This window comes from Austrofundulus limnaeus, unplaced genomic scaffold (genome assembly GCF_001266775.1).
Source record: "Austrofundulus limnaeus strain Quisiro unplaced genomic scaffold, Austrofundulus_limnaeus-1.0 Scaffold828, whole genome shotgun sequence".
NCBI classification, from domain to species: Eukaryota; Metazoa; Chordata; class Actinopteri; order Cyprinodontiformes; family Rivulidae; genus Austrofundulus; species Austrofundulus limnaeus.
Window position 1 is genome coordinate 44,309 of NW_013953230.1, and position 11,798 is coordinate 56,106.

General features: G+C 38.3%; 3 protein-coding genes across 3 annotated transcripts in view; 2 read left to right on the forward strand and 1 right to left on the reverse strand.

Annotated features, from left to right (window-relative positions):
* Positions 1-183: 183 nt before the first annotated feature.
* fam169b (family with sequence similarity 169 member B) lies at positions 184-4,011 on the forward strand (the record flags this gene model as incomplete). Its single annotated transcript, XM_014028903.1, is given in 4 exon segments — positions 184-349; positions 1,504-1,686; positions 3,176-3,309; positions 3,529-4,011. Coding segments are annotated over 4 exon segments (780 nt in total), but the record flags the coding sequence as incomplete, so codon positions are not given.
* A 657-nt stretch (positions 4,012-4,668) lies between these two features.
* Positions 4,669-9,454, forward strand: arpin (actin related protein 2/3 complex inhibitor). The gene is made up of 6 exons (XM_014028904.1): positions 4,669-4,860; positions 5,313-5,388; positions 6,165-6,297; positions 6,431-6,637; positions 8,150-8,322; positions 8,822-9,454. The coding sequence occupies exons 1-6, from the start codon at positions 4,769-4,771 to the stop codon at positions 8,828-8,830; spliced, it is 690 nt and encodes a 229-aa protein (XP_013884358.1). The 5' UTR covers positions 4,669-4,768; the 3' UTR covers positions 8,831-9,454.
* A 950-nt stretch (positions 9,455-10,404) lies between these two features.
* anpeplb (alanyl (membrane) aminopeptidase-like b) overlaps positions 10,405-11,798 on the reverse strand; it is a 22,913-nt gene continuing 21,519 nt past the window's right edge. Inside the window, exon 20 of the mRNA XM_014028883.1 lies at positions 10,405-11,595. Within this exon, the coding sequence (XP_013884337.1) occupies positions 11,443-11,595 (153 nt within the window). The 3' untranslated portion in view covers positions 10,405-11,442. The remainder of the gene's footprint in view (positions 11,596-11,798) is intronic.

Here is an 11,798-nt window from a genome sequence, read left to right on the forward strand (position 1 = left end):
ATTATTATTATTATCTGTATCATCAATGCAGTTTTTAGACCTGAAACCTGTTTTCTGTCAGAGCAGAGTGAACACAGTGAGACGCTTCTTTTAGGGTCAAGTATCAGTTTTGATTTCTATTTTTAATTTTCGTTTGAGAATAAAGCACACGAAGAAATCACAGCTGCACCGTCCCGTCCGCAGGCGCAGTCGATCACAGAGAGGGTGATCGTGTTCCTGCTCAGCCAAGTTGTGGAGAGGTCCTCTTCACCGGGGGAGGCMTCCTTCTCCCTGCACCCCCCCACAGAGAGCTGCAAAGTGCTGTGGACGGACAGCCAGGCGGTGGGCTTCTACACCGTCAAACGCAAAGGTGGGCTTTGTGGAGGGAGATAAAAACCTTTACTGTAATAAAACAAAGCACGTGAACATAATAAATAATAATAAATGTTTTTGTCTTTATAATATATGTTTCATATGGGGCGCCGAGTGTAAAATGAAATTGAAGGAAATTCTTTCTGTTTATTAGTGATTTTTAAATGCATCACACATACTGRTTTATGTATTAAGTTTAAATAATAAATCCTGAATCTGGATGTTTAAATCTAAATGTAAAAGTTAAATGTTGACGTTCACATTTAGGTATTTTGGAATGGAACGCAGCCTTTGCTGTTTGAGCTTGGTTCATGTTAAATATGTAAAAATATATTTTTTATCATTTAAATTTAACATTTAGTAAAAAATTAGCTAAATATAAGAACGGTGAGCTAAATAACAATAAAATGTTGGTGGACATTTTTTTTTAAATATAATCTAGATATCTGGCAGTTAACAAGCTTTAGAGTCTGTGCTCGGTGTCAGGCAGATCCATTTTCATCAACTCTGTTGTGTTTTGACAAAGGCCAGGCTGAGGGCTGTGGAGTTCCTGTTTCCTGTTCTTACATAAGTGAAGTGTGAAAGTGTTTGACTTTGGACTCGACGCTGCCAAGATCTGCTTCATATGAAGGAATTATCTTGAGTGGGAGAAAAAAAAAGATGCAAAAATGAAATCCACGATCACAACACGTCTGTTAACGTCTTGATCTGCGTTTCCACCTCCAGTCTCAGCCTGAAGTCCAGGAACGGTCGAACACTCGACCTTCATTTTAACCATCAATCTGGATTTTTTTTTTTTTTTTTTTGTAAGTAAAGATTGTTTTTGCACAGGGGCTGTATGATCTGCACATTCTAGCTGACAGCTTCAGAGAGACTAAAAGTAGTATTTCACTGGGAAACAACTTCTGACAAGTTGGCAAACAAACAGCAAGCACAGGAGAGTCTCCTGAATGTCTCCAAACGGTTTCGGGGTTCTCAGTTTTCTCATTTGATCTCAGGCTTTCTCTCAGAAAAGACCGAGTCGTCGTTTGCGAATACTCAGATTTCCTTGAGACTGCAGCTGAAAGTTTGCTAAATGTTTGACCTGAGTGGTTTTTAATGTTTGTTTTTAAATCAAAGCTGTGCTGTGACTCCGTCCTGTGGGGGTTTCAGGCAGCCTGTGTGAGAGCTGGAGCAGCCGCTGCTACCTGCTGCCCGTCCTGGACACGGTGCTGGTGAGGAGGAGCTGCAGGAGGAGAGGCTTCGGCCTGCAGATTCTGGAGGACTTCTGCTCCTCGTTCTCCTCGGAGGAGTTTCTCGGACTCAGCTCTCCGTTATCCCCCAGCATGGCAGCAGGTCAGCTGGGGTCTTCCTGTTTATCTCTGGACTTCATGACTTCTGATACTTTTAGCTTTACAAACTCAGTTTTAGCAGTGGTGGATCCAGGATTTTTCTAAGTAAGGGGCCATCAAGGGGCCACAATATTCATATAGGGGTCAAGTATTTGTTCAGCGTCCTTGCACACAAATCCCTGGTTTTAGTAAGGTGTATATACTTAACCAGCCACACATTTAAACACTTATAATGTCATTTTTAAAAAGCTTGCACAGTAAATTCTACTTACCAATTTTACATGCATTTTCACAGTACATAGATAAAATACTCTCAAATACACAACATGGGAGAGAATCCAGCCATCATTTGTGAGTTGAAAGACTTTTTCTGCAGGATTGTTCAAATTTTAAGAACAGAAAAAAAAAAACTTGTGTCCACTTGATTAAGGCTGGACTTTTCTATTTGGCTCATTAGCGCCTCTAGTGTTTGGATATGAAACTGCACCCAACATAATCGCTCTTGGGCAAAGGAGAGATGAGTGACAGGACAGGGGCACTTCAGGGGGTAAGTCAAATTTTAGCAGGGGCCAATGCCCCTGTGGCCCCGCCCCTAGAACCGCCCCTGAGTTTTAGGGTTTTCAGCAAATTTTAGTGAGGCCTTTCAGCAGTGTTGTATAAAGTACCTCAAAGTGATACTTGAGTAAAAGTACAAGCATCTTATCATAAAAATACTTTGGTAAAAGTTAAAGTCTTCTCTAAAAAATATTACTTGAGTAAAAGTCTTAAAGTATCTGATATTTTTTGTACTTAAGTATCAAAAGTAAATTTCTGGCACAAAATCTACTTAAGTAGTAAAAGTAAAAGTACTGAGTAAAAGTGAGCAGTTCGGTTTTCCAAAAMGACATTTTTTTAACGGGAAGTGACTTCTCAAAAAAATATTTTTCCTAACGGRGTGCAGCTGTGATGGGTTGTGTACAAGCTAATAGTGTGTCAGAATGATATATATTTATACTTCTCATCCAACCACAATTAYATTCACTCTATCCAGGAGATACAATTTATCAGGATAGCTTTTTAAGTAACAACAACTCAGAATAAAATAGGAGTAACGACTTTCTACTTCTTACCTTTTTAAAAAATGTAGTGAGTAGAAAGTACAGATAATTGTGTAAAAATGTAATGAGTAAAAGTAAAAAGTACGCTGAAAAATAGTTACTCAAGCAAAGTACAGATACCCAAAAATTCTACTTAAGTACAGTAACAAAGTATTTGTACTTAGTTACTTTAAACTCTGCCTTTCAGCTCTCAGTATTCCCTCTGTATTCTCACAAAAAAAGCCATTTCTCCAGTTTTCATAAGTTGCCTGATTATTACACAGTCTGCGTTCCCAGCTCTGGCAGTAACTTGTTTTCTCCCACATGCACTTATTGCAGCGATTATCTGTTTATGTTTTGGTGCCTTTTTAAAGATGCATGCAGAACAAAACAAACTGTCTTTGTGTGGCTGTTCAGTGGTCAGGAGGTTCCTGCAGGAGCACGAGGAGCACCGGGAGCGTCTGTATGAGGTGGAGGCTCCGGGAGGCTGGGCTCAGCGTCGGAACATCTGGCTCAGCCTCCAGCTGGGTCACTACCCGTCCAAGCAGCAGGTGAGGAGAGCCTCAGAGACTACAATGAAAAATAGTTTCCTCATTAATCCTCATTATAACACAACTTCATGAATAAATTTAGAGTCTCAAACACATGATTTAGTTTTTACGGTTCAGTTGAAGCTGCAGGAGAACTCCCTGTTTTATGAAATCTGTTTTGTGCAAATTAAATAATAATAATTGACAGCTGTGTTTTCAAATCTTTCTGTCTCCGTGCAGGAATGTGGGGAGGACTCGACCCCATTCAGCACCTGTAACTCCAACACTCCCCTGCTGCACATCAACCGTCGTGACGTGAACCACGGACAGCTCTCCCAGAGCGGCGAGATCTCCGAGTCGGGATGTTTTCCTGCGGCCCACTCCGACGAGCTGGATTTCAAATCTCCCAACGGGCCTCGAATCGCGGAGCGAACGCTGAAATCCAAGATTGTCTCATCGAAGCAGCGCAGCAGAGAGAGCCCAGAGGAAACACAGGAACAGTCCAAGAGAGCAAGAAGAACAAAAGTCAGCTTGTAAAAATACAAACTGTTCACATTGAGCAATGTCAGACCCCAGAGGGAACTGCTAACAGGATCCAGAAAAAGCCTTGTGCAACGCCATAATGAAAGAAAAAAGTATGAAAGATGTGTACAATGACAACACAGTGATGTTCACAACTCAAAAACTAGATTTTATTTATAATAAAAGCCTAACTACAATCAATTCTACAGATGTCTGTGTCTTTTCAGCTGTTTATCATGTTCACCTCCTTCAGGAGATGTTACAACATTATAAAACACACAATATTTTATTTACAAATTCCCCTAAGAAATACGTAGATTAAAATCATCTTCACCATCACTGAAAAATATTTATTATGCAAGCTGTATTTTTAGTTTTTAGCCTTTTTTTTCCCTAAAACTTTTTGCAATTATTTTGCTCCTTTAGCTAATTTTTTTACTTATTTTAGTTTCTAGTTGGCATATTTTTGACTTGCCTTGGTACTTTTAATTAGTTTATCTACCTTTAATAGTCCTTTTGGCTGGAGTCCAGCAAATCTCAGGTTTTTTATTTTATTTTTTGCTTTTTTTTAAGTTAATTTTGTTTATTTTAGCTTAAAGGGCTTTTCAGATAAAGAAGCTGAATTAGCTCTTCGTTTTCTGTATTTAATCTAATTTTTACAATTAAATATTATATCTTCTATCATGGGAAAACTATTATTCCAGTTTGGGGATTATTATTATTATTATTATTATTATTATTATTATTATTATTATTGTTGTTGTTGTTGTTGTTGTTGTTGTTGTTGTTGTTGTTGTTGTTTTGCATTGGGTTTAAAAGTTTTCTTATCCTCTCTGTTCAAGTCGTCGGCACTAAGAGGCGTGAAAAACGAGCGCACCTCTCAGTTATAGGAACAGGAAGTTGGAAGCAGGAAAAATCTCTTGTCTTATGAAGAAAATTTAAGATTTTGTATTTAAAAATGAGCAGAATTTATCACAACGAGTCTTTGCAGAACAAACCTGTCCACAATGAGAAGTTTGACCGTGTTTGGTCCCCCTCTTCTTATGAAAGGTAATGATTTAAAACTTGAGCGTCCGAGAGAGAGAGAGAGAGAGAGAGAGAGAGAGCGCACCACACCTCTAAGGAAAATCATGATTTTTCTGCTTTTCTCTTAATGTAAAATAAATCTCCTTGATTTGCAGTCATCACGGGAAATTCTATAAATAAAATTGAATATGGCTCTATTCGGCTTAGTTTGAGTGTAAATATTGTGGCGGTATTTCACCAGAAAACATCAGAAACACGAAATCTTTATAAATGTTCGCAACTAATCACTATGAGGACTTTTTAAATAACACGGAATAGGAGTTTGGCAGAATTAAGACAGAACATTATCACATCACWGACCATGTTTTCTGAAAGAACTGATATTTTAAATGCTGACARATGATGAATTATAAGTTATTAGACACTGATTGTACCGATATGCAAACTAAATGTGATGTTTTAAAATGTTTGTTTAGTGGTCCTGGGCTGCTTCTAGAAGGAAAGCTGCTGGATGTTTCCAGACATTCAATTAGTGACGTCAAAGGTCAAAAGGTAAACACTACTTTTTTTTTAATTAATTCAACCATAGTGGTTCAAAAGCTTAGCTGTTGTGTAAATATTATAAACACATGGAACATAATAAACATCAGATCTTAGTACTAGGAAATTGTTTAATATTTAAAAAAATACAGTAAATTTGAATTTTATGGCTGGAAAACATCTTTAAAAAGTTAGGACAAGGAAACAATGGGTTGTAAAAGCGGTGCAGATAAACAGCTGGAAAAGTAGTTTAATTGGCAACATTTTTGTGCACACCATATAGAAACACTGCAGTCCTCACCAGATCAGAGAGAGTTTAATGGACTGAAGCACAGTGAAAAACTGTTCTGTTCAGACCCCTCATTGTACCAAAAAGGGACAATCCAGCCTGTTAGCAGTGCACAGTTCTGAAGTCTGCCTCTCTGATGGTATGGGGGTGCATTCGAGCTTTTGACCTATGCAGCGAACACATCTTAAAAGTATATACAGGTTTTAGAACATCTATCAAAAAGTCAAACAAAGAAAACCCAGGACTGTTTGACACTTAGAGTCCTACATCCGACAAGTCCAGCAGCTGGTCTCTACATGTTCCACACTGTTGATAAAAGAACAGGCGATGCTTCACGGTGGAGAAAAATGACCCTGTCCAAACATTTGTGAGATGTGTCGCTGCCATCACGTTGTAAATGACCTTCTTTTCTCAGGCTCAGGAGATATCAGAACAGACAGACTGTAGTGAGACGGATCACATGAACGCTCATTGCTTTCCTGCCTTCTGCACCTGTCAGGTTCGGCTCTACGTGCTGTACATCAAACCCAGTCGCATCCATCAGAGGAAGTTCGATGCCGGTGGGAAGGAAGTCGAGCCGAACTTTAGCGACACTAAAAAGGTCAACACTGGTTTCCTCATGTCTTCCTACAGTGAGTTTATGTTTCACTCCCTGACGCCTCGGTTGTTATTTTCCTCAGTAACACTTCACGCCGACTAAAACTGAACATTTAAACAGAAAAGTTTTGCGTTTGTGTTTGAGAAGTGTGTCTCCTGTGTGCACAGAGGTGGAAGCTAAAGGGGAGTCGGATCGTCTGACTGAAGAGCAGCTTTCAGCTGTGATTAACAAACCTGAGCTGGTTAAGATCACCGACAAACACCGACCGTCCGGGACCTGGGCCTTCTGGTACCCCGAGTCAGAGATGGACAAAACGGAGCTGGAAACAGGACAGGAAGTACGGCTGAAGACCAGAGGAAATGGGCCTTTCATATGTGAGTCCGCAGGGTCAACGTTCCTTACAGAGACATAATCAGAACATGTTTGTAAAGTGAGCTGAGAATGTCTGAATTACTGAGAAATGGTTTCTCATGATGATCTTAGAATAAATTTAAAAATAACGGTACAGTTAGTCRGTGTGCACGTTCTATTCTGCATAAATCTGGTTCAGTTTGGCAAATATTGAGATGATGTAATGAGTCATCACCTTTTAATCCTCAGGTTAAGGTTGTATGCAACAATTTTTAAAAGAAAATTCAGCTTTTTTGTTAAGTGGGATTGTGTGGAGAGTCAGTATCTTACCTGGTGTGATGAGTCAGAGTGATCTCAGAGGGAGACATTTTTCTTCAAGATCAGGTTTTCTTCAATGGGAAAAAAAAGTGTTTTAAATATTTCTGCATCTCATGACTTTCAAATGAAACAGCTGTTTATGTTGTAATGATTTCTCCGTCAAATTAAGCCCTTTTTGCTTCTTGTAACTGAAGTGTAATCTTCGGTTTCAGCCTAAAAATCTGCACGTTTAAAGCCAAACATGATGCGCAACTGTTTTTTTATTTTACAGACTGTAAACAAGTTTAGATTTGTTTCTTTTGTTTTAAAAATCTTTAAGCTCAAGCTTCATGATACATCTTTAATAAACTGCAATCATTACATTCACAAAACAAAAAATACAATTGTAAATGTTATGGACTAATTATCTATCTGTGTCACTTGTTCAATGTTAATCTGTGTTGGCCCAGACAACAGGACTCCGCAACGGACTGACCTCTCTTGTTTGATAAGACACTCTTTGAGCTGGGAGCCCTGTGATAGGCTGGACAGTATATTAGGTGATCTGTGATTGGTTATAAGCACGTCACATGATGTTATCATGGTGTATATTATTGGCTGTGTCCGCTGACGTGTCAGCGATAAGCCAACAGAGCTTCCTGATTGAGTCCTGTTTGTCGCTCAGAATTAAATCATTATTTACGACCATACACGCAGACTTTTCTGGCATTATTCCAACGTGTTTCTGCTTTCATACGACGACAGTAAATTACAAATTACAATTAAATTACAGTCTTAATTACAATCTCATCTACTCTCCATGCTGACCAAAACGTTTCCTGACTCTTGAACAACTTCAAAGCCAACAATAAAACAGTATCTCATCTACCTGGTCTTTGTTTTGCACACATATTGTTATATATTGCACAAATGCAAATGTATGTACCTTATTATATATCTTTCTGTCTATACCACCTACACCTTGATATTAATGTGGATTCTACCTCACTCTATTTCTAATTTATTTTTATTAATATATTTTTTCTGTTTTTTATATGCCTAACATATTTTACTATGATTTAGCATTTCTAACTTTACATTCTTTATATTTTATCAAGCTGTTTATGTCGTTTGCTAATATGCATCGTCATTTTGTTCTACAGTGCATCTCTGTGTTTGAATGACAATAAAGAGGATCTGAATCTGAATAAACCAAAGTTTTTTTCCTCATCTCCTAGTTTCTTTAGCCAAAGTGGACGGCGGATCGGTGACAAAGTGCAACTTTGCTGGTGATGAAAAGGCCGGAGCCTCGTGGACGGACAAAATAATGTCCAACAAGGCGGAAGCTGCCGGATCCCAGAGGGCTGGAGGAGGAGGAGGAGGAGGGGAGGGAGCGGAGGAGGATGAATGGGTGAGAAACAAAGCGAGGTCAAATCAAATCAGCGGTTATTGCAACAGTGGAAACGCTGTTTGAAATGTGCATCGAATTCTGACTCCTGCATTTTTCTCCTCATTTGTCAGAAGTTTTCTCATGATTTTCCAAATATCAGCTACATACTGTAAATCCTCAGTTTAAGCCTCACTCACCTGAACTCACCTGTTTCAGGATGAAAGAAAAATAGCTTCCTGGTAGAGTTTTTTTTAATTAATGAACAAAACATTTTCCCCCTCATAACACACAAAAAAAACCAGTGATTTTTACCTGTTTTAAAACCTCAGCCTTCATCTGAAACTATTTGAAACAGAAAAAGAGAGCAGCCGCTACGTTTTGTTCATCATTAGAGACATAATTAGATGTTTGAAACAGAAGCTTTTTGTTCAGGTGATTTTTTTTAAGATCGGCTGCAGCAGAATCCATCTGTGGCTGAAGGTTTGTCCAGAATCTAAACAGTTTCTTTTCCCTCCCTCAGGATGATTGAGGAAACCACCTCTTCTCATCAGCCTCACCTCTTGACTCCGATCCAGCCCTGCAGTGCTGAACGTCAAACAGTCCTAAACTTCTGGCCCCCCGGGGCTGAAAACCTGACGTCACGTTCACCATGTGGGACGCGGCGGACTTTATCCCCGTCAGCGATGTGTGTTTTAGATTTCTCCTGGTGTATTCCTTGGATTTAATCCCCTTGTTTATTAAACCAGAGCTCCAAACGCTGCCATTAATTACCATTACAAATTAGAAGACATGAACAGCTGTTTCCTGTTAAAAAGCTGTTTCCTTCAGCTCTCCAAAAAAACTAAATAGTTCATTATCATCTGTCCATGACTAAATGAGTTTTACATAATAATCGCCTGCTGCTTTTGTTTACTTAATCATTGAATTTTAATAAAAAAAATGATGAAAATGAACGTTTTTCTACTGACTTTCAGCTGTTTCAAAAGTTTAACCACATTTTTCCTGAAATATTAAAACAACCTGGGGGATGTTTTGAGGAATAACTTCATTAGTGTCGATTTTTAAGCTTTGTTTCATATATTTCTGCATTTTTTTCCCATTACCAGCACTAAGAAAAGAAGGTTTATTTAAATAAAACTGAAGTCCAAATCTCCTCTGGGTTTATTGTGCAATCAAAACAAAACTAGCTGAGATTCAAAGTGTGGCTGAATGAATCAGCAGCACGTTGATGACTAAAGTTTATTTTGCTTTGAGTATTGTTGGAAAAATCAGATGAAAATGCATTAAAACAACTAATAACTAGACATGGGTTTTCACGATTTAAAAACAAGTGTGCATTGCCTTGTAGTATGTCTTTGCCAGCATCAGTTCACTTGCAGAAGGAACTGTGACCAAGTTCAAATGTATTATCTATACCAGCTTTTGCCTGTCAAGTCAGCAGGTGTTTGTAATTAGTGTGATTGTATGACAATGTGAAAATATTTAGTTTTAATGAAATAGTTTGTTCATGGCTGGGATTGAACCCTGATGTTCAGCATGAAAGCCCACAGTGTTCACCATGAGGCCATAGGAGCTGCTCCAGTAGGTACTCCCAGTGGTAGGTTTGTATGTGTGCTGAAAGAGGCCATATTGCCAATGCAATTGTTGACACTAAACTGCAATATATCACAGCAATAGAGCAGTATTAAAACAATATTATAGTAAAACATCAAAATACAATCATATTAGTAGTGTAAACACTGAACTACTGAGTTGAAATATTAAACTATGGTGCAGTACCAAGTTGAGTACAGCATGGGGCAGTATTGGACCAATACAAGGCTCCATTGACTGCCATTATAAGTTATTAAACATTAATATTTCAAAAACTATAAGTTTTACAGGCACCAAAAGGCATAGCCATCATTTGGCACAGGGGCTTTACAGATATGAATTACAATGGCAGCTCTAGGACAATGTATGCAGGAGGAGAAGCATGGCAAAGTTGAGATGACTTGGATGGGAAACGAATCACAATAGTGTGCATTGCATTGGTAACGCACACTGATTAAAGGTTAACCTTCCATGAAAGAATGAACTGTCACTTTTTGTACCACAGGTTACGATTACGTTGGAAAACCCTCAAAAATAACTTTATGCATCAGCAATTATTAGTACAAAAGCTGTAAGATCGACTTATTTGTGCCCATTTTTGTTTTCTAAGCTGTTAATTTGATTTCTAAAGCACTTTTAAAACCAACAAGTATGGCCAAAGTGCTTTACATTCTGGTTAAAAACAAATCAAATATGTTCAGAAAATCACATAAAAACCAACAGGTACAATAAAACAGGATGTAAACAAAGAAACACTGCAAAATAAAAAAACAATCTGATGGAAGTCAAACTGAACTGGATTTAAAAGCAGATGTAAAACTAAACTTTGCACCATGAATAACCAGAGTCTGATTTGTGTTTTAATTGATCTAAAGCTGCAGATGTTCAATGATTTTCTGCATTAAACTCCATCAATGTGATATTTTGCTAACAGACACACAGATGAAAACATTATTTCCGTTTTAACTTTTAGGTTTCAGGAAAAGAAAGAAAAGAGATGTTTAACAATGTTTTCTTTCAAACATTTCCAGTACAGCAGCAGCAGCAATGATTGAGATCTTTGATTAGATTTAACATTAAGTTCATGAAAATTATGTTAAATAACAAAACTTTACCATGAAGTTGTTTGTGGAAACATGCAGAGATTTTTTTTTACAGATGTTTAAAGATTAGCAGCAGGATTTGAAACTGATTTTTAAACTGATTTCATCTTATGAGAAGGGAAGAAAACGGATGTTTAAACCATGAAAACGTTCAGTTTGTGGAACGATTTGATGCACAGGCAGCAACAACAAGAGAAATAAAACTGTTTTCTTAAACAGACAACTTACAATTATGAGCAGCACATTTAACATTATTAAACAAAGTGAAGTTTGTTTTTAGTGATTACAGTCTATAAATAATGCACATTAGTATTTACATAAACAGTCAATACTTGGTGGTTCAGGCTGGCTGCCAGCTGAACCTCACAGAAACCTGAAAGTTCTGGTGAAATCAGGTTTACTGTTCAGTCATTTGATGACCCAGATTGTCAGAAGCACAGATCTGTTACTCCATGTCGGCAGTTTCTGTCAGGAACCACTGCAGGACCACGTCTTTGTTCTCGCTGACCCACTGGATGTTGACCTGGGTTTGCTCCACGGCTCGTTTCCCGGCCATGTAGGCACCGTCCGTCTCTGAGTTCCTCACAAAGTTGGACAGCTGTCGGCACGAACGCACAGGAAACACAGAACGTCAGGACACTGAATCGTTTAAGATGAAAACACACGTTTCTGAACATTCAAGGTACATTTAGCACAGGGGTGGGCAATCCTGGTCCTGGAGGACCGCAGCCCTGCATGTTTTACTTGTTTCTCTGCTCCAACACACCTGATTTAAATGAATATATTATTATCAGGCTTCTG

Bases quoted from the DNA above. Each gene is read 5' to 3' on its own strand.
- arpin (XM_014028904.1), top strand. From the start codon at position 4,769: ATGAGCAGAATTTATCACAACGAGTCTTTGCAGAACAAACCTGTCCAC. The intron at 6,298-6,430 runs GTGAGTTTATGT...CTGTGTGCACAG, and splicing joins TTTCCTCATGTCTTCCTACA to AGGTGGAAGCTAAAGGGGAG. The intron at 6,638-8,149 runs GTGAGTCCGCAG...CTCATCTCCTAG, and splicing joins AGGAAATGGGCCTTTCATAT to TTTCTTTAGCCAAAGTGGAC.